Source organism: Rhea americana, unplaced genomic scaffold, assembly GCF_003343005.1.
Source record: "Rhea americana isolate MKP2758 unplaced genomic scaffold, rheAme1 scaffold_178, whole genome shotgun sequence".
In the NCBI taxonomy this organism is placed as follows: domain Eukaryota; kingdom Metazoa; phylum Chordata; class Aves; order Rheiformes; family Rheidae; genus Rhea; species Rhea americana.
Genome location: NW_028185905.1, coordinates 1,199,146 through 1,221,211, shown reverse-complemented (window position 1 = coordinate 1,221,211; position 22,066 = coordinate 1,199,146). Strand labels below are relative to the sequence as shown.

Below are 22,066 nucleotides of genomic sequence, written 5' to 3'. Positions count from 1 at the left end.
GCGCCGCGAGCGGCGGCTCGCGCGGAGGAGGGACGGTCCCGGCCCGGTTCCGGCCCGGTCCCTGTCCCGGCCGAACCCCCAGGCCCTGGCCCGGTCTCTAGCCCGATAGGCCCGGTCCCTGGTGCTGGTGCCGGTCCCGGTCCCGTCGCAGGCCCGGTCCCGTCGCGGCTGGTCTCTCTCGCGATCCCGGCCCGTAGCACGCGCGGCCTCCCCACCTCGGTGCTGCTCTCCCGCCTGCTTRAAGTAGTTGTGGCTTTAAATGAAAAATACGTGTAATTCCCAGGAGTGTGGAGACGCTCAGAAAAACTGACAGCGTGATCTCTTCTTTCCAGAGGTTTTACATTCAAGAAAAGAGTCTCGCCAGCCAGCGCCCCGTCCAGAGAGTGCCTTGGCACGCCGAGTGCTTCAGCGCTGAAGGATAAGGATGTTAATACTTCACTAGCCAAAACCTTCTCATCCCTTATTACATCCAAGGATAAGAAAATAAAAACTCAAGACTTCTCTCCAAAGGCATCCAGTGGGCAGGAGTTAAAGCCATCCTGCGCAAGCCAGGCACTTGCAGATTCCTTGGAGGGTCTCCAGCAAGTTTTGAAAGAGGTACCTACGTCTGGAAGGAGGACTGGCCGTGCCCCCTCGCAGGAGACTGACCCCCGTCGTTTGGCTGATTCTGTTATTACCATAGAAGATGAATGGGATGATATAGATGACTTTGATTTGTCAGGAATTGATAAGAAATATTCCAGACCAATTTTATCCCCTAAAGGTCAGGCAAGTGGGAAGACTCCCCAAAGATCACATTTCTCTCTGAACAAGCCGTCAAGGTCGCCTGGGACCGTGACAAATGACACGGCACCTCTAAAGCACAGCACTTCTGAGCATAATGAAACACCTCTTGATGATGAGCAACAGTGTTTATCTCAGGGGTCTTTGATTTGTCTTGGGGATGAAGTTCCCTGCAACAGTAGCAAGACTGCAGGTGAGGATTTTCAAGAGAAGTTATCTGCAGAAATTTCACATGATGAAGAGGCTCATGCAGGTAATGGTTTATTTTAAAGTACTGCTAGTTTAGGAGAAAATACATACGTTCATGTTTGGTCATAAGGACTTGTTTTTTTCAGATATATAGACTTCACATGGTTCTTAGTGAAGTCAGAGGGAGTTGCTCTTATACTGGAAAAGTGGTCTTTGGTACGTGGATTTTGTTTCAGAAAGTAATGTTTGCCAAATTGCAGCAGCTCAGAGTGGAGCACTTTCCCTGTGGCAAAAGTAGTTGCAGTGGTGCTACTGAAGTTGCAAGATGCTCCGGATGAGATATCACAAATAAATAGCAATAATCTGTAGGGGCATTATAAAAAGAATGGCACTTCTGTAATCCATGCAAATGAGACCTAAAATCATCTTATACCTAAATGTAATGATGAGAAATACTAAACAACAAAAAGATTCATAGTCATTTAAAAATTGATTATGACTGAAAAGTTCAAAAAATCAGAGTGCTTTCTTTGCCGCTGTGTTCCATTTAACAGGTAAGACATACAAAATAGAAAAGCTAAGTTTTTGAAACTTTTGATCATTACTTTTATTAATATATGTTTATACAACTGAATAATACTATTTTCTGATGCTACTGTTACACTAAATAGGGAACAGCAGAGAGGATTTCTGAAATCCATGTGTTTTTCTTCTTAGGGCTATCCTGTTACTTTTTTTCCTTTTTCTGTGAAATAAATTAAAATAGATTAATAATATTGGCCTTACTTAGTAGGACTTGTCTTACAAGGTGTTATATATGTGGATTTATCTTCTAATTCCAGTATAGGGACTGTACTACTTATTGAAGCTTTCTAGTGTTGTAATTACACTCTTTTAATATAACTTAGTATTTAATGTAACAATGGTTTTCTGTAAAATTTCTAATAGGAAAATAAACCTCAAAAAAGCTGGAAGAAACTATTTTTTTCTTTTGACAGGTAGAGGTAATTATAGGCAGGCTATATAAGTTTTATGCTTAGAGGTTTTTGTGCTTGTTTGGGTTTTTTTTGTTCAGTTATTTACTTAGAGGTTTTGTTGAAGAGTGAGAAAATGGGAACAGTAACAATATCATTGTCCTTTAAATTTTAGAAACTGCATTAAGCTACTGCTTTGAAATCTGGGTAGTATTTTTCTGTTATTTAGTTGCATTTTGTTTATACCAGAATGAGTTTACAGTGCTACCAGCAATATTAATATAATTCTTTCAGCTGCTGATGTTAAAAACAAGAATGGCAAAAGCCAGGAGCTAAGCAATGGGGAGAAGAACAGCCAGCCAGAACTGGATGAGATCGACAATGAGCCATTCGCCAGCATCGAACTTGAAGAGGAGGATTACTGCGATATCGTTCCACCCTCCCCAGAGGAAGAGTTGCCTTCCTTCTCACCTTCCATAAAAAGCATTAGGTAAAACAAAGTTCACTGATAAAACTGTGTGTCATCTGGAGTGATCAAAAAACCTTACCAAAACAGACATAAGAACTAGTGCATGTTGAAAAATTAYGATTGAGTTGATAGTTTGTGATTGTGGCTTTTCAGATTAGCAGTTCACAGCTGCTGTTAATGTCTTATGAAATACACTTTTAAAGACCAATGTTTAAGGTGGCTTTTGTTTCAGAAAAAGCAGTTATTTTTCCTTTCATAGTGTGTGGGGGAAAGTGTTTCGTGAACAAGGCTTTACAAGTTGATATGCAGCGGGAGTGACTAACTGCTCAGCTACTTGAATTTTAACTGCCTGTTGAGAAATTTATTTGTTGATCCATTACACATGCCTCAAGTGCTGTTTTTCTAAAAGATAAACATCTCTTTGGAAATGCTTTGATTTATAGATACAAGTATGTTAATAACTTTTCAYTTTAATATCAGCAGTATTTTCAAAGACTCTCCTACTGGTGGAAGATCAACAACTCCTAGCGTTGAGTCTAAGCCCGAGAACAATGCCACAAAGCAGCCTATTGCTGAAACCAGTGCTRAGGATGCAGGTATCGGAAACATTTTGAAATTTTATCCCTTAGGTTTTGGGTATGATGTGAAACTTCTTTTTCTCCTAAGTATTTCTCGTAATTTGAGGTAATTAGCTAACAATGACCAGGACAAGGAAGCAGGGGACTGAGTCTTGTACAGAATTTTCAGATGTTGTCTTACTGTTTAATTTAGATATACATCACGTAGATTCAAAAGTGCTGTCTGATTCTGATTCCTGGATTGTCGGTACCATACAGGRTATGTGACAGACTTCCCTTTCAGCACTTAAAAGCATGGACATGCCAAATAGTTCCTGAAGTTGGCTATAACACAAAGAAATTTCAYTCTAAGCAAATTTGAGCTGTTTTAGTGTTTCCATTTGATTCCTACRGGTACTGACTTTGGGAAATACTGAACTAAAATGTATCCAAGTTTGACTCCCAGAATGAAAAGTTACTAAGTGTAGATATGAAACATGATTTTGAGACTGCAAATTCAGACTTTTACTTTCAGCTGTATAGATGTGCTTTTCAACAGGATCATTTAAAATTTGTGCTTATGAATGCCCAAAGTAGTGCTAAAATATGCATAATGATGCTGTTCCAGAGATGAAGTTAGCTGAGTTCCATTTTTTTTATAATTTAGTATACATGTAGCAAATTTYTGATAAATTTTGACCCTTAGCTTGTTGCAAGAGGCAATATTCCTACTATCATAGTAAGTCAGAGTTAAGAAAGAGTAGCAGAGGCCAGAATTTAGTCTGAGGAACCACACTTCTGATAGCAGTTTGAGGTACAGTGCAATTCATTGTCAAAATCCAGATAGTTTGTAGTGGCACCGAATTTGGAAGTTATTGARATGACAAATACTAACTTTCATGTCTGTGAGATTTTTTTTTTTTTAAGGCATGACCTAGTCTAGAATTGCAACATAATGTGTTGTTGAAATGTATTCTTATGTTTTTGRGGAAAGGTAGTTTGAAATAAGTTGACTATGTAGATTTGAGTGATTTTTTTTTTGATAATAAATCGGAAAACACTGTTAAAAGGTTTGGAAATTATATATAGATGGTTAATTAAAAAGCAAAGATGAAAATATGTAGCTTAACCAAATTTACTCATACAAAACCAGTTAAAGCAAATTATTTAGACTTGCAATTTACTCTATTTTTTGATAGAATGATATCATCTTATTCTAATAAAAGTTAGTAATACTATATGCTGAAATGCACTACATYTTGCAGATAAAGGCTTGCATTTGGAACAGCAACTCTACAGTGTCATGGATGATATTTGTAAATTGGTAGATGCCATTCCAGTTCATGAGCTTACGTATCTGTCATGTGCAAAAGAACTTCTTCAGCACAGAGATCTCAGGTACATTTTAATCAACAACCTTTAGTATTTGCATGTTTTGCGTGAAGCAGTAGTATGCCTGTAGGTGTCTCCATYGCACTGGATAGATGGTACGGAGTGATTTTTAAAGGCTTAAAATTACCAAATAAAGTTTAAAAAAAATCCAAGAACATGCTGAAAGTATTAAGATTTTCAGTATTATGCCAAAAGAGTTGAAGAAAGAATCCAATTCTATATTCAAGATGAGGCACAGATAGTCCCGAATCTTCTTTATGAAAGGCAGCTAGCACCAGATGCTTCCAAAGAAGCAGGGTAATGTAGTATAATCTGTCCTCCCTTCTAGGGTTCTTCATGATTTCTTATAACCTGAGAGATTGATTTATTATTCCCTCTGAGACTTTCTATTGCTGATTATAGTGATTGTTAATACTACTAATATCCATAAAAAAAAAAAAGTCATTTTTCAGTTTGAATATTTCTATYGCCATCTGCTGCTTCTTTAACTTCAGTTAAAGCTAATGACACGATATGCAGAGAAAGAACTAAGATTTTTTTTTTTATTATTGGACTGGGACCATATGCTTTTATTAAATGTATTCTGTAAAATTAACTTATCTTGTTTCCTCTTATTACAGTAGTCAGTCATAGTCTTTAGAAAGCACATAAAAGTATAATTTAGCTTATGCCTTTTAAATTCTTTAAGTTTTGTGCCTTCAAAAAATTCTTTGTGCTCTACCTTGCCTGCATAAGTTCTTCACTATTAGGGATTCTTATATTTTAATATCTGCCATGAATATATAATTATTTTCAGATTTTCAGATAAATTCTGGTGTTATTCTCTGTTGYCTAGATGTGTTTTAAGTTTTTTTTTAAAAAAATATAGTTGCAGAAAATACAACCTAATGGCCAAATGCTAATATTTTGAAGAGGGGAAAAAAGGGACAGAATTTTTTTATGTATGCTGTAAAACTTGTTTTGTTGTTACTTGTGACTGAGATATTTATTTTCCTTCTTCCTTTCTTTTCTGTCCCTGCCAGGAGAAAATTGTTAGCAAATTCTATCGAGTTGAACAAAAGTAGCATAAACMTTGTTTTTGCTAGAACAGGGAAGCCAGGTGTGGGACAGGGCACTGCTACAGATCATGATACTGCTGTTTGTTCTGGCTCTAACTGTAGCTTAAGTTCTGATGGAAACGCAAAAAAATCCACAAAACTTCCATCTATGTTTTCTGGGACTGTTAATTCAAGCAATTTTTCTACAAAGAAATTTCAAATATATGATACTTTGGATAGCTCATATGCTTCAAAGCAAACTGTTTGGGATGTCCCCTGCCCAGAAACTACAGAACTTTCTTCTTCCAAGATAAATGTCAAAGAAAGAACTTCCCTCAACCTTCATTCTGAGACATCTTTCAACAATAGCTGGTGTGAAAAAACAGTGAGGAGAAACGATGGAAACTGGCATCTGTCTGAGAGGCCTATTACAAGCACGGCTTTGAAAGTTCACAACAAAGCTCCTACTGGCAGTAATGTAGAAGATGGTTTAGATATAAGGGATACAGACTTTGATCTTGATCATTTTGATATTGATGATTTTGATGAGAGTTGGGAGAATTCAGTGAATGTTTCGGCACCTGAAAAGCCATCTACGCCATTGTATCAGCCAGTCAGGGAAGGGCCACCTGCTAAATCGCTATTGTCGAAGATCATTTCAACAGCCAAAGGATCTGCTCTTGTTTCAAATCCCACTGTTCCAAGATCAAGCTTCTTCATGGCAGCTAAAAACTCTTCAGGTAAATCGTGCTAACTGCAATTACTATCTTATCCTTTATTAATTTATTTTAAAAATCTAAAGCTAAATAACTTATCTGTAGGTGACACCAGTGCATTTTGTTTCTGTGGAACTTTCTCTTGGGGTCTCTTTGCAAAGTCGTCATTGTAGGATATTCTTTGTCTGAGTGATGTCAAATTTTTCAAATACTTATTTGCCATGGCGATTTAAGGCTCCTAGGAAGGTGAAGCTGCTAAAATTGGAAGCTAGCATTTTCTGGTTAATTAATAACCATGCAATTGTTAATTCAAAGCTGTACAATAGTTTTTGAATAAACAGAAACAATGTTCAGATATAGATGTTTGTTTGAAGAAACCTAATCCCCGGTAGACAGGTGTAGCTCAGTATTTCCTGTGATTGCTGTTGGAACAGGGGAGATAAGAGCACTCAAGTCAAGTTTCAGTACAGTTTAAAGTAGCTTTAAGGAATGTACTGTAAGGGATGTACTGCAATTTGATATTGTAACTTTAAGTACATTTTCTTTGTCTACTAGATTCACTTGTTAATAATCCAGCACTAGAACGTTTCAGGGGTATGAAATTTTCCCATTCTGAAGAAATGATGAATATATTTCACAAGAAGTTTGGTTTGCACTATTTCCGGACAAACCAGCTGGAAGCCATCAATGCTGCTCTTCTGGGTGAAGATTGTTTCATCTTAATGCCCACTGGTATGTATCTACAAATATCATGCATCTGGAGTTTTTTGAGGTCTGGTGCACATTTGAGAAGTGAAGATCTGAAACTTGTTTTGCAAGGTCCACAGAAAGCTTTTTCTCTCTCTATGCCTTTATGGAGGCTATCTTATATTGTGTTGCTTGAATTTTGTGGATGCAAGATTTCTGAAATTTTGTATGCACTGTAGTATTTTGAATGAAGGTGATCTCATGTGTGCCTTCCATAATATATCACTCTAACTCTTTTGTAACCTACAAATATCAATAAACTTTTATGAATAATTGTTTTTGATGTTCCTGAAAGTGCTGTGAAATGTGAACTAAGAAATAGGACTCCCCTTTCCACTGCTTCTCCATCTCTGCCTGTCTTTCCCATCTATATCTAATATATGTTACGTTCTGTCTAACCCTTACAGGTGGTGGTAAAAGTTTGTGCTACCAGTTACCAGCATGCGTCTCTACTGGAGTCACTATTGTTATCTCTCCATTGAGGTCGCTGATAATTGATCAAGTTCAGAAACTGAAGACTTTAGATGTAAGTTCAAACAGGTTATTTAATCAGTTAAGCTGCAAGTAAGTGGATTAGAAATCTGAAAATTTATAATGAATCTTACGCCTCTCAAATATGAACTACAAAAAGTAATTAGTTGGAAGCTGTAGGAAGATCTAAWTTAGATGAGCTAGAAATTATTGACAGTTGAACCGCTAAATTTATTGACAGATATATATATGTGTGTGTGTGTGCGCATGTGTGTATTCACTATTGGAGTTTTCAAATAACAAAAAATACAGATGCCTGATTCTTAATTTCTGAGACTTATATTTAGGTATAAATAGGAGTGATCTGGCTCCAAAAAAAGAAAGGAGTATTAAGAATTCCTGACTTAGGAAGGTTCTGGGGATGCTAAGTATTTCTGGAAAAATAGTACACAGAGGAAAGAGCAGCAAGTTCAGAAGGTATACGCTCCTGAAGTTGTCTGGTTATGAACTGCTTTTGTTTCAAGGAAGTGTCTCTTTTATCAACAAAGGTAGATAATGCATTTTAGGGGAAAAATACAGAGAAGTTTTGGGGTGTGAGACCAAAGGAAGTATGATGCTGGCTTTCTGAAGCTGCAACAAATCCTTACCTCGTCAATAAGTCTCTGATAATCTGAGTAGATGTGGCCTTTGAATAGTTGTCTGCCACGTAATGACTGCTCCAGAATTCTGTGCTTTGGCCAAGCTCTTCACTGTTTTTTTTTTTGGTGTTGTGAGGGTGCCACGGCTGTAAAAGTTAGTTAAACTCCCTTTGAGACTTCTGGGAATTCGCATATACTGGAGGAATTCCCTCTGTGGTGCTGCAGCTATCTCCTGAAGGGGAACAAGAGACAGGCAGAACTGGCTCTATTGTTGTGGTTGGTTGTATTCAGGGGCCTAGTCTTATGTCATTTTTGTCCTTAGGATACAATTCCTTTGTTACTATTCAGCATGAATAGTAAGTTATACTTTTAAATTTAATATTAAATTGCTTCTCTGAGATACATTCAATCTCTTCTGACACAATATTATTGTATGATTGTATGCCTGTGGGCACTGTTATTGAGGGTATTTATCATGGTTTTGTGATTCCTGGAAACTTAGTTTCTTATCTTAAGATCTGTGTTTGCTTTCTGAATTCAGTCTAAACCTTGTAGTGTATTGAGCGATAAACAAGCGTCGCTTCTTTTTTCTTTACTCGAAAGAGTACAAAAAAAAAAGATGACTCCCCCACATCGGTAATTGGTCTGTTGGTAAAATTGGGAGCAGAAGAACAGAATTTGGGTTATAGTCTCTTGGCTTTATTAATAGAAAAATTCTCTGATGCCTGCAGTATGCTAGAGGTTTAAATGTTATCTATAATTAATATTTTCAATGCTTCTTTCAGTAGTTTTCCTTGATGAGAGTAAATGCATATGCTTTTCATCTGGTTTATAGCTAGATAGCAGGACTATTTATTGGAGATATTACTGTCTTTAGCACATGTTAAAACTTAATACTTCTCTTGTATTGTGTAGATTGCTGCCACATACCTGACTGGTGATATAACAGATGCGGATGCTTCAAAAATATATATGCAGTTGTCAAAAAAAGATCCTGTAATAAAACTTCTGTATGTTACTCCTGAGAAGGTTTGTACTTAATCTGAATTTTAAAGCCATGGAGGCAACAATAGGAAGATTACTATAAAGGATTGAGGGGAAAAAATTAAACTTACACGGTAGGCTTCTAGCAAAAAAGAAAAGGGGGGGAAGTAAACACTTTTAGAGAATTCAGCGAGACTCTGTACAGATGTAATTAATGTCAGTCAAAGAAAAAAAACAAAAATAATCAATCAAGAATGAAAAYTGACTGTGAATCTGCAGTGTTTAAAATCAAAACCCCCATGCCCATCCTTTTCAATATATCCTAATACATCTTAGGAAATAGGATCTTTGCATAGCTGATCCTGGAATCTTATGGCAATACCACATCAGCAGCTTTGTTGTCCATTAAAATGAGGCTGATTGCCATCACTTCTAGTTTCTATGAAGCTTTACTATGTAGTCAAAAGTAATTTTGGTGTACAGAACAACTGCTGTATTTTTAGTCAGTTAGAGTGACACTGTGCCTTTTTTTTAATGCCATTCTTGTATACCTAGGTTTGTGCAAGTGGCCGTCTTATGTCTGCCCTGGAAAATTTATATGACAGGAAACTGCTGTCACGTTTTGTCATTGATGAGGCTCACTGTGTCAGTCAGGTAAACACCTTTATTTTTTTAATGGCAAAAAAATGTAATTGGAGCATCTTACTCAGTGATATTTAAATTTCTGTTTTTAAACTAGTGGGGTCATGATTTTCGAAAAGACTACAAACGTCTGAATATGCTCCGCAAGAAGTTTCACTCTGTTCCTATGATGGCTCTTACTGCCACTGCTAATCCCAGAGTACAAAAAGATATTCAGAATCAGCTTGAGATGCTAAAACCACAAGTGTAAGTTGTTCAGCRGTTTCATGAAACAATTTGTATGAGTTGTAGAGTATCTTTGGTGTGGAAAATTTATGAAAGAAGGAAAAGCATTAAAGACCCATCTGAAGTAGTTTTATAGTTGTATCTGATTTAATGAGAATGTATATGTGGAAGTTAATGTCTCTCAAATGCAAAATATTAAATTGAGGAGGGGAAAAAGAACTTTTGAAACTCTTTCTGTCATAGTTAGAGAAACTCCTTAAAATAACATCTTGAAATTTTAACTGTCATTGACAAGATGTGAAAGTTGTATTATAGGGTGCTTTTCATGAGAATGCTGGAAAACTCCAAATGTTGGAGGTATGTTTTTTAACTAACATTGGAAGTAACAAGTAATGAAGATACCATTGGGATCTGGATTGTATTGTAGCATTTTCATTGTATATGGTGAAAAGGAAAATGCTTCTGTTTTATTATAAATTCTTTATTCTAGAAATATATTTCAGGGTAGAAGATAAAAGAGGTAACGCTATTCTGCAAATTTGAAAGGTTTGATGTGAATGCAAATATTTAAAAATGAAAATGAAGGGCAAGCAAATCATTGTGTGCTTGCTAGATTTACAAGTATTTTTTTTTTCCTTCATGACTTGCATGGTGCCATGTGGTTTTCTTTTTTCGCAACTGTAGGAAAAATGCAGGAGTGTTTCACCTGAAGTAATTTCAGATCTAAGTTGTGTGAAATGAATCTCAGTAGGGCTAAGTGGAACAATAATTCCTTTGCAAACACACAGAACAAATAGTAGCTACTTGAATTTGAGAGATTCCAGTAAGTTCTGAGCTTGTTGAAAGATTATTGCACCTTAAAACTGACCAGCACTAATGAAATACCGGGTTTTAGGTTTACAATGAGCTTCAACAGGCATAACTTGAAATACGATGTACTGCCCAAGAAGCCAAAAAAAGTGGCAATGGATTGTTTAGAATGGATCAGAAAACATCATCCGTGTGAGTACTGAGCAATATAATGTTCTTGTATGCATTTTTATCAACTACTTTTTAAAACAGGAAAAGCATTTATAATACTATAACCCCCCCCAAACTTATGCTGCCTTGAAACTGCTAATGTATTTAGAAGAACAAATGGGAGACAGAAATATATTGCTAAGAATGGGAATTGGGTTTACAGACATCGTAAAGTTAGGATGTCAAGTTAAGATGAAAAAGATGATTATGGTGATACTCTTGAGTAATCGTTCTGGAGATTGTCAGATCCTTTAGCGTTGTGTCTTCTGAATATAAAGGTCTTCTAATATCCCTAAGTTTTGCTTGATTCTGCTGACGTGCTTAGCTGTGGTTCCTCTTGAAGACATTTCCAGTGACTCTTGTCTATTTAGACTGTCTTGGAATTGTACAGACCTGGCTGCTGGGAATCAACTACAGCAGCAGGTCTTCATTTATGGATTTTAAATTTCTCAGATTGCATGGTATTGAGCAGGAAATTTCGTGATCTCATCCCACAAAAAAACATGGAGTCAAGTGAGGAGAAAACAAAAACATATGGTGTTTAAAAAAAAATCACTTCTCTATAAACAATTGCTCTTACCAACCTCTCTCTATTGGAATAAATGTATTTTTTTAAGTGAGTGAAAGGGAAGAAAGCACAAATCTTTTTTATATTTGCAGATGATTCTGGAATAATTTATTGCCTTTCACGGCATGAATGTGACACAACAGCTGCCATTCTGCAGAAGGAAGGTCTTGCTGCACTTGCCTATCATGCTGGCCTCACTGACTCCAACAGAGATCTTGTACAGAAAAAGTGGRTTAATCAAGAAGGATGCCAGGTGAAAGAAAAGCATATGAAAAAAACCATAATAGAATTTAGAAAACTTTTATCCCTGTTAATCTAGAAAATGAAAACAAAGATTTGTAGCGTTTTTGCCAAATTAGATACAATATGAAACAACTGATCCATCAAAACATGTTAGCATTAATTTTATTGAGAATTTTACAAACCTAAGGCTGCAGGACTGCACTGAAGTATGACACCTGGAGAGGAAGAAAAGGAGCTGCATGAGAATTGTGCAACAGCTGTAGGCTGCTGCTGCTGAAATTTATATCAAGTCTCCAGAATTCTTATTTTTCAATTTGTCTTGGATAACTTTTCAAAGAAGCAGAGATTTTTGCTATTTTGTACTCTTCTTGCATTACAATTTCAATTCTACGTTGTGCACAGTTTCATAAGTCTGATTACATATCTCTTTTTTGTGTATAGTTCTCCATAAAGCTTTCAGGCCTTTATATAACAAATTATTATTTCTGTTGTAGGTTATATGTGCAACAATTGCCTTTGGAATGGGAATTGATAAACCTGATGTACGCTATGTTATCCATGCTTCACTCCCTAAATCTATAGAAGGTTATTATCAAGAATCTGGCAGAGCTGGACGAGATGGTGAAATGTCTCACTGTCTGCTTTTCTACAGTTACAGTGATGTAACCAGACTTAGAAGACTAATACTAAGTAAGTGAAATCTTGTATTTGTAACTTAGTAACACAATAGTAAACAAATTACTTAGTCTTGGTCTCTTTTATTTAGATTGTTTTATTTTATCATTTAGAAGCACAATGTGTTGTGTTGTATTTTATTGCAAAGATGGGAGAATCCTTTGTCTTCATTTTATTATTTACTTGAGTCAATTTCTGCACTGAAATATTCTTGTGATTTGTACTCAATTTTAATCAAAGCCGGTTGTTTACATATAGCTGTCTCCTGATTTTTGTTATTYGAGGTTACTCTTCCCTTCTCTGTTCTTTAAAACTTGAGGTAAAAACCTGTACGAGCTTTATTCTGTACTAATTTGCTGAGACAAAACAAAGTACTTTATTGCTTCAGAAAAGTGTATCTGATAATATTTAAAAGGACAGAAGTGCAGATATAACAAATAAAATTGAATTTATTGTGTTTCAGTGGAAAAAGATGGAAACGCTCACACAAGACAGACCCACTTTAACAACCTGTATAGTATGGTTCATTACTGTGAGAATGTTGTTGACTGCCGGAGAATTCAGCTTTTGGCCTACTTTGGGGAAACTAACTTCAATCCTAACTTTTGTAAAGATCATCCAGAAGTAACTTGTGATAACTGCAGTAGAAAGAAGGTAAAAAAAAATATGGCTCTTATTTATAGGGTCATTAAACTGATTTTTGTATAGTTGCCTTAAAAAATACTAACATTACATTTGTGAAGGTAAATAGAGAAAATGAATGATGTGTTTTTAATTTTGGGGATGCTGGATGCTTTGAATTCATTCTAGGATTTATCCTTGAGCAGAATTACACCACCTATCCATGGACTTGAGCTCTATTTCTGAGAGAGAAGTACTGATGAGGTATAAGGATGTTCCTCTAGTGTGGCTTCTTGGGGAATAGTGTCTACTGGAGGGAGGAACTAATGCAAGATCCACTGGATAGCTAAAGGAAAACTGTATATTCTGATGTATTCAAGGCTGCTTTGTGCTGCTTTGTAGCATGTAGTATGGAGATATTGAAGGCCCGCCTGGATGCAGCCCTGTCTAACATGCTCTGGGTGACCCTGCTGAGCAGGGAGGTTGGACTAGATGATCTCCAGAGGTCCCTTCCAACCTTACCGATTCTATGGGCGTGCCATATTAGGGGATGGATACTGCTTGGAGGGGGTCCAAAGAGCAGCGTTTGTGTGTCMAGCTTTAAAACAACCTAGCAAGTAGCATGAACAGGAATGGAACAGAAAATAGTTGTTGAAGTGGCTATCAAATAGTTGCTTCACCTTCTCCTGCTGTTCTTGCATAGGTTTTTAGACCATATTTGATTATCTGATCTTTTCAGAAAAAAAGAAATACACTCAAAAACAAGGATTTGATAATTTTAGGTATTAAATTTGGTATTCTGGGCATTTTAAGTTTTTTTAGCTGGGATTGTTTGCTTGTTTCTTTGTTTTAAAGGCATTGTGCTCCAGCACTTGGAAAGCTTCGTACTTCAATCTGATATTTAAACTGAGTAGAGCTGAAAGGACCCAAATGATAAAGGTCCTAGCATCATCACAGGGCTAGTGTGATCCCATTTTTACACATGGGGAAAACTATGGGGAAGGCTACTGATATCTATAAACTAGATCAGTATTACTATCACTGAGGATGTTGCTTCTCAGTCCTGTGTTTGAATCATTACCCTACACATCTGTGATTGTAGTAAAAATTGGCTATGATGATCTGTATTCAGTCTAGTCTCATTTTAATGTGTATTGGAAGTATAAATTCTAGTGCATTGCAGCAGAATACTTACAGGAATGCTTTAAAAACAATTAAGCATGATTACTAGTACTCACTCAGCAATCTTGCTGCTCATTTTATAAAATGAACGTTGTAGAAATTACATGCAATCATTTGGAATGTCTTTATCTTGCATTTTCAGAGTATTACCTAATCCAGAATTCATTTGACTATGTGATATCACTGTATATGTACTAACTAGGAAATAGCTGTTTCTGTGTTTGAAACAAAATTAATTTATGCCTAGAAAAAGCTTACTAATGAAACAACTCAGTAGCAACTTGCATTAGAATAGAACCAAATCACTTTCTTTTCCTAATCGAGTCTATTTGAATAGGATTACAAATCAAGAAATGTAACAGATGAAGTGAAAAGCATTATAAGATTTGTACAGGAGCATTGTGGACAAATGGGAGGAATAAATGGGAAGAGAAATACAGGTTCTGGAAGATACACACTGAATATGATGGTTGACATTTTCTTAGGTAAGTACTGTTAGACTTGCTGCATCATGTCTTGATAAGCATCAGCATGTCCATGTAGCATCAAGAAAGATTTAAAAATAAGATATATTTGGCAAAATTGTCTTTCTGAGGAGCCTCTAGGTGGTAAGTGACCCAAAATAAATGAGACTAAAGTTTTAATTGCTTTCAGGTGGCCATAGTGCTAGTATTAACTTTCTAGTGGAATTTGGAGTTTCTAGTGCTTTTTTGGGGGGAGGGGAATGGGAGAGGGGTTTGTGCCTAGACTATGGGATGTCAGGTGGTAGTCTTCCACAAGTCTGCAGATACATATGTATGTAGGCTTTCTTATTGCAGGGTAATCCTGTTACTCCTATTGCACAGGTACAAAGAGTGCGAAGATTCAGTCTGGAATTTTTGGGAAAGGTGCTGCCTACTCAAGACATAATGTTGAAAGACTATTTAGAAAACTTGTCCTGGACAAGATTCTGGATGAAGACTTGTATATCACAGCTAATGACCAAGCTGTAGCATATGTAATTCTAGGAGAGAAAGCACAGCCTGTGCTAGATGGATTACTACAGGTAAGGAACATGCTACAGGTTTTATACAGAATATAGTCTAGGGTAGTTTAAGTATAATTTGCCTACAAATTGACGTAATGGAGCTAATCTTTAGCAGATGCAGGGAATGGAATGCAACAAGCCTTATTTCTACTCTAGTATTCTAATAATGCTGTGAGGCAAAGGTGGATTTCAGAGGATAGAGGAGGCTTGAATCCTTCTTTTCTTCTCCCTTCCACTTCATTCCATCYTAACAAGAAAAATAAGTTAGGACCAACACATAAAGAGCTAGCGGAGAAGAGAAAGAACAGCACTACCTTCTCCTGCATTTTCTGCTCTGTTTTTTTCCCTAGTAACTGGTGACCTCTGGAGGCAAATGCACTTCAAGAAGGTTCATTGAAACAGTCCCAAAGTTGCTTGAAGCAATGTCCTTCCACACTAGTGCTGTATCTGGAGAACAGCCCTCAGCATTAGACCCAGTGGCCTCTACTCAAAGCTAGCTGTGTTGGGTTTTCAGTTTTGTTTTTGTTCCCCCCTGCCCTCCTCCCTGTTAGTATACTCACTTTACTAGTTCTTTGTAGAAGATGCTTAAGGGGAGTTGAGAATTACTGCTTTATGAAGTAACTTATAGAAAAAAGCTCATTTTAAAAAATATATACTGCATAAATAGAATTTTTTTGGTTCAGTTGAACAGTATGTTTTGGTTTTTTTCCACTATTCTCCTGTGTAATTAATCAGTCTTCTAATGATGGTTCTGCAGTAACTCCCCTGATGAATGTTGATTGGTTTATTTTAACAGGTGGAGTTCCATGAAACAGAAAGTGCCAGTACCATTAGAAAGCAAAGGGCTTCTGTGACAAAAATGTCACAGCGAGAAGAGATGGTTAAAAAGTGCCTTGGGGAACTTACAGACACATGCAAAACTCTTGGGAAAGTGTTTGATGTGCATTACTTCAACATTTTCAGTACTTCAACTCTCAAGAAAATAGCAGGTAAGGTCAACTTTTTGCTACTTGGAACCTCTACAGGTAGCAGACTGCTTGTGCAGTTGGAGCCTTTTCTGGTAGAAAATCTACAGTTTCTAACATCTTCAGTAGACCAGTTTAAATATACATAAGTAAGTCCCATGGAAATAGCTGACACAGCATAGATTCCACAGAGATATGTTTTGTGCTGTAGCAGGTTGATGGTGTTCCTGCTGGTCAGGTACAGTAGAGAGCCAAGTATTCATACTGCAAAATAAACTTTGAAGCTGTTTTAGAGCAATCTTCTTCACTAGTTTTTGTGCTATCCAACTAGAAGTAAATGTATAGAATAAAGTCTTCTTTTTCTTGGGAACTTAGTGCATACCATGGCACTAGAAGGAATGAATTTCCTCCAGAATATTCTACTATGATCTCTCTTAAAACCTGTGGCTGAGGTAATAAGTAATGCTGTAGTTACCATTGCTTATTGAATACCTGAAACAAATTTTAAAGCGTTTGAGACTTTGTTCACTTGGTCTGCAGGTGTGAACTTCTAATTCCATTGTTCCTAAAGGAACACCTATGTTCTTCTTTTAACAGAATTTCAAAAATGCATCTCTGAACACTACTTTTTAACTTATCTGAATTTTCTTATTTCATCCAGTGTTATCTCATCTTAAACACTTCTTTTTGATGTATCTAATTTGTATTTTGTTCTATTTTATTTATTTATAGAAACCTTGTCATCTGATGTGGAGGTTTTGCTGCAGGTTGATGGTGTCACAGAAGATAAACTGGAAAAATATGGTGCAGAAATAATTAAAGTGATGAATAAGTACTCTGACTGGACGCTACCAGGTTTAGTATCATTTGTACCTATAAATGTGTTCTGCTATTTAATACCCTTCCTCCTTCTGTGTTAGAAGCTCCACTAAAAARTTATCTTGTTTTAAACACAAATCATTAACTTATGCTATTCAGTATTTACAAAGAGGGAACAACTGCCTGTTTTCAGAGCGTACAAAGGTCTTTAGTGAGGAAATAATAGAGAAAATTTGGCATAGCTTTAAAAGGCTAGTGAGAGGTAAACAAAAACTAAACAGACTCCTGCTTTGCTCATTACCTGCCAGTTATTGGGATTTGTATAATAACCTTAATTATACTGAGACTTCTAACCTTGAAGTTAAGTCTAGCACTTTTTTTTTATGCTTCCACTTGTGTCAACTATATATGGGGTAGTGTTGTAGCATGACAAGTAATCTGTAACCACTGCCTTTTAGGGCTCATAGGAATTGAGGTTAACAAGTCCAGGTCTGCAATGACTACTCCTTACTCGAATGTAAGGAGCCTTCAAAAATAAGTGTTAAAAAAGCTATCAGGTCAGAATGATTGTGTTTTACAGTGCCTTTGCACAGTTATAACTTAAAACACAATGTGCAGCTCAATTTAGCCCTGAGATTAACAAATCTAGTAACTTAGTGTGAGCATAGCACTGTAGCCTGTGTTGTAATTCAAATATTTAATACAGCTTGGCTATTAGATTTGACACTGTGGCCTGCAATATTGAAGTGATTTATAGTTGCATTTAAGCTGGCCATTCTTTGTTATTGCAGTATTAATAGCTGCAGCTGTTAAGTATGTGTCTACAATCCTAACTTTTTTAAAAAGTATTTTATTTTACTGCTTGTGCAAAGAATCATATCTCTCTTGATCATGACTAATTAAGAAGGAGCTCTTAGCTGTCTATCTGTGCTTGCTTTTTTTTAAAAAAAAAAAAAAAAAAAAGAAGAAGAAGTTGCTGTATTTGGCAGTATTATTGTAGTATTCTTGTCCAGCTGATACAGAAAAGAGTATAAAGGCAGAAAGCCCAGTGTTACTAACGTAGTTTAGGCAAGAAACCAAGCTTGAGAAAATAGTGCTGGCTGGTATTCTTGTATGTCATGATGAGCGAAACCAAAATAGCGTATTGTCTTTACCTTGCACCAACCTAAGAAATGTCTTTATATGATCCCAGAGCATTACGAGGATAAAAGCAGTGCAAAAAGGTTTTTGAACAAGAAGGACAGAAGTTTGGTAAAATTAGTGTGTTCTAACTGATAGTTCTGACCGACTCAGGCAATGTCTTGTTTTCATTGATTTTTAATTCATTGTCTGTCTGTAGATGATGCCGCCTGCCAAAGCGGGGACACAGCTACAGGAAGCACTGGAACACTTGAGAGTGATGAAGAACCAGAAGATATAGTTACAACTTCAAGTTATTTTTGCAATAAGACAAACCAAGGAAAGAAAAGGAAAAGGCTGCCAAACTTCAGAGAATCCAAGAGGAAAAAGTCAAATAATGGTGGTAGTCAGCAGTTTCATTCCAAAAGGTACGTTGCTTATGGTTAGTTCTAGTTCAATAAAGTTAATTTGGGGCTGTTCGGTATGGTGCACTACCATGCCAGTTCTGCTAATGCCAATGTTTACCATTGTTACTCTGCTGCAATGCAAAATCTTTATTTCCCAGAAGCTAGCATATTAAACACAGTACTTCTCAATTTACATCAGAAGTAGAAGCTGCTGCAGAAATAAGCCACGATTTTATGATTTACCTTTCCACTATTTGAAATTTTAGTATGCAAGGCAAATTAGAGGTGTACAATTATTCTTCTCGCTCACCTGGAATTAGATTACAAGATAATCTTTGAAGTTTGATTACAGTGGATTGGTTTTTTTCTTAATTGGTGTGTCCTCTTTGCTGTCTGTATGAATGTAGTTTTTCTTCTCACTCCTGCTGGGCTGTTTGTGAAGCATAACTATGCTTATGTTATTGCTCTTAAACTGATGCAAATTTACACTGGCAATGCAGTTTACTACATCATGCACGAAAGGAAGCATAGTCCACGGCTTTGCAAGTTCTGTACGAAGGGTAGCTGTTCAGTATTGATTTTACACTTCTACTGTGAAGAAATATTTTAAGTTATTTCACAGTTTGGAGGCAGAGACTGTGTGTTACTTAAATTAGAGTAAACCACAATATAATGGTTAAAGTTCCTTTAAAACTTCTACTAAAGCAGAGTCAATGGCAAAACGAACTCATGTAAAAGTGTTGGTATAGTTGATTCCTCTTAATAATCTGAATTATGTTCTGATGTTGGATGATGTTTTAGTATGTCATGCCTACAAATAATTATTTTAAAAGACTCTAAATTAGAAATTAGGAAATTAAATATAGGGAAATGTTAATTTTAAAATATAAGGACGCTGGAAAGCACAGGTGTTACCTGGACAATCTTAACTCTGCCCTAATTATGTCAGCAGACGAGTAACTTTCTTAACACAAGCTTTATTCACAATTCCTTTCAGCAGCATTGCTGTCCTTTCCCTAAAATAATTATTTGAATAATGCAGTGGTTGCAAAGACAATACTCCCCAATTCCTTTTGGCAATACATTTGTGTTTTATTTTTGTGTTGACAATTGCTTCCCAAAGACTATATTCAAGTTATAAAGAGCTAATGTGTAGCCATAAATATCGTAGCCTAGCTTGTGTGAAAGAAGCATAATTTAGCAGACAATGGTATTTTTCCTTTTTGACTGAACTTGAAAAGATATTTGTGCTTAGCCTCTAAAAATTACCTTTATCCAAGTACAAGACATTGCATATCTCAGCTGAGAACAAGAACAAGGAATGATACTAAAGTTATCCTGGTAGCTGGTGGTAAATCCTCTACTTTGGTTTTCTATCACTTTCTGTTTAAAATGCTTCTAGTGAAAAGTGATATTTAGAAATCGTCCTTCTTTTGTCTTTCCTGACCGCCACAGATTAAACAGTCACATTAAATTTCAGGGTGCTGGTATTGTCCTGCCATGATAATTATTAACAAACTGACCGGATACTGTACTTGAAAATGCAGACAGCTTAAAACTTCCAGGATTTGATGGAATATTTGCGTTTCAGTGCACTGTCCCTTGTTAATTCAGAGCTTCTGCCTCTGATTGCACCATGCAAGGCAAAACTTGCATCAAGACCATAAACTCTGGGTCAGGAGCCTCATCTTACTTGATCTTCTAAGGTAGATCTATCACCAACCCATCACAGGGTAGTGAAAGAGCCAGGCTGGACCTCATCCTTAGAGATGAAGTCCTTATTTTATTAGTTCACTTGTTATTCCTGTATAGTTTTGTAACTCAAGTAGTAACAGTCTGTGCTGAAGGTTCATACTTTGAAACATGATGATTGATCACTGAGAAGGAAGCAAAAGGAAAAAGGATAACGGCCGAGGAACGTCCACCCTCCCTAAATGCTCTTTAAAAATAGGAGGGAGGAAAATGACATCAGAAAACACCAGCAATAATTTCTTATTTGGCTTTTATAGTCATGCCTTTTAAACATATGCCAGGCTTATAGCTTCTTCTGCAAAAAAGGAAGCAAGTTAGAGTTGCTAATACTGTGATACTGTCACACCACACAACTGTAACCCTTTTTCCCCTGCACCTGGAAAGTCTACCTCACTTGCTATATGAGACAGAGAACATGAGGTGCAGAAGAGCAGTTATGCAGGCAACCTGAAATCTTGTATTTCTTAAGTCATTCTTTTAGTGGGGTTTTATGCAATGTATAGATACCACAGAAATTGCGTTATGTTTCAGCATGGAAGAGCTCAGGTCGTTCACAAGAGTAACACAGTGTGCTCTCCAAGATACGCAGCAAATGCCCCAGTTGAAGTTGTGCCTATTTCTGAAGACTATTAAGTTTTCCCAATATATATRTTAATGACTTTTTATATCTTTAATGTTGTTATCAAAAAGAATATATGATCTACTTTATTTCAAACTCATTTTTTTCTGCTGCTGTTTGTTTTTTTTTTCAAGTGTTTTTTTTCTCTGCCCCATTTTTCCTTTCTGGTCTTTTGATTTTGCAGTAAATAGCAGCTCCCAGCTCAGTAGGTTTTACTCCCACCCTTTTCACCTTCCCTTCTACTAAAATTCTAGTCATTAAATGCTGTTGACCCTGAAGTGTCATTTAAAGTTGATACTCTAATTGGATTAATAGGAGTCAGGTTGGTTCAGCATTCTGTGTCCATGTTTCAGGCTGCCTTTCACCCTTAGGCAGATGTCAGAGTAACAACTGCACTTGATTTACATTTCAAAGGTATTTATGCTGCCATGTTTATTAGAAACCTTCTTTTAATGAAAATATAGTATTCTGGAAAATCTAACTGTGCTATGCAACCATGTAATACACGATGGGCAGGGAATGTGGAAGTAAACCAGATGTTTGACACATTCAAATTTACAATGCGTTAATATACTGTAAATACTATAATAGTGTAATTTCTCTCTAAATTTTGGTTACAGCAAGTACAGAAGGACCAAAAAGACATCCAGCTCCAAGGCTCCAGCTTCATCTGGCTATAGTTCAGCATCATACAGTGTTAGTGTCATGCAGGGAACTGGTGGAAAACTGGGGATTATGGCACCCCCAAAACCCAAAAACAGACAATTCCTTCAGCCTTCGTATTCAATATTGTAACTAGTAAATGTAAATACTGTATAAAAGTGTACCATTAAGATGTAATCATTTTTGTTAACCTTTTATTTGCTAAGCGTACTGAAATAATGTGTACATTTTGTCAAATACAGAAGTGTGTGTTAAATAAATGTTTTTAGACTCCGAAGTTTATTTGGAACTTCCTTCTTGCTAAGTATGAACATTATAAACAAACATGAGTTCTTATTAGTTTTAGAAGCCCTAGCCTTTCCATTGCAATGATTATTTTAAGCCTGCTTTACAGCTAACTTGGGTACACTTGAGATCACAAATCAAAAGCAGTTAGTGGAGCTGTGAATTGTAAAGATGTGCTTGTAGAGGACATTCCTCGTTGCCTCTGTTCCCAGTTGCATAAGTAGTTCAGAGCTAGATAGTTGAACTGTTCCTAGGAAATTTAACTCTGGGGATGCCA

The 22,066-nt window shown here is 36.5% G+C and overlaps 1 protein-coding gene across 1 annotated transcript; it reads left to right on the top strand.

Annotated features, from left to right (window-relative positions):
- Window positions 1-327: 327 nt before the first annotated feature.
- BLM (BLM RecQ like helicase) lies at window positions 328-21,775 on the top strand (the record flags this gene model as incomplete). The annotated part of the gene is made up of 20 exons (XM_085301583.1): window positions 328-1,036; window positions 2,241-2,436; window positions 2,896-3,011; window positions 4,238-4,370; window positions 5,387-6,141; window positions 6,673-6,849; window positions 7,272-7,390; window positions 8,889-9,002; window positions 9,513-9,611; window positions 9,697-9,845; window positions 10,720-10,826; window positions 11,505-11,665; window positions 12,150-12,345; window positions 12,794-12,984; window positions 14,471-14,618; window positions 14,979-15,178; window positions 15,957-16,149; window positions 16,858-16,980; window positions 18,284-18,491; window positions 21,462-21,775. Coding segments are annotated over 20 exons (4,269 nt in total), but the record flags the coding sequence as incomplete, so codon positions are not given.
- Window positions 21,776-22,066: the final 291 nt, after the last annotated feature.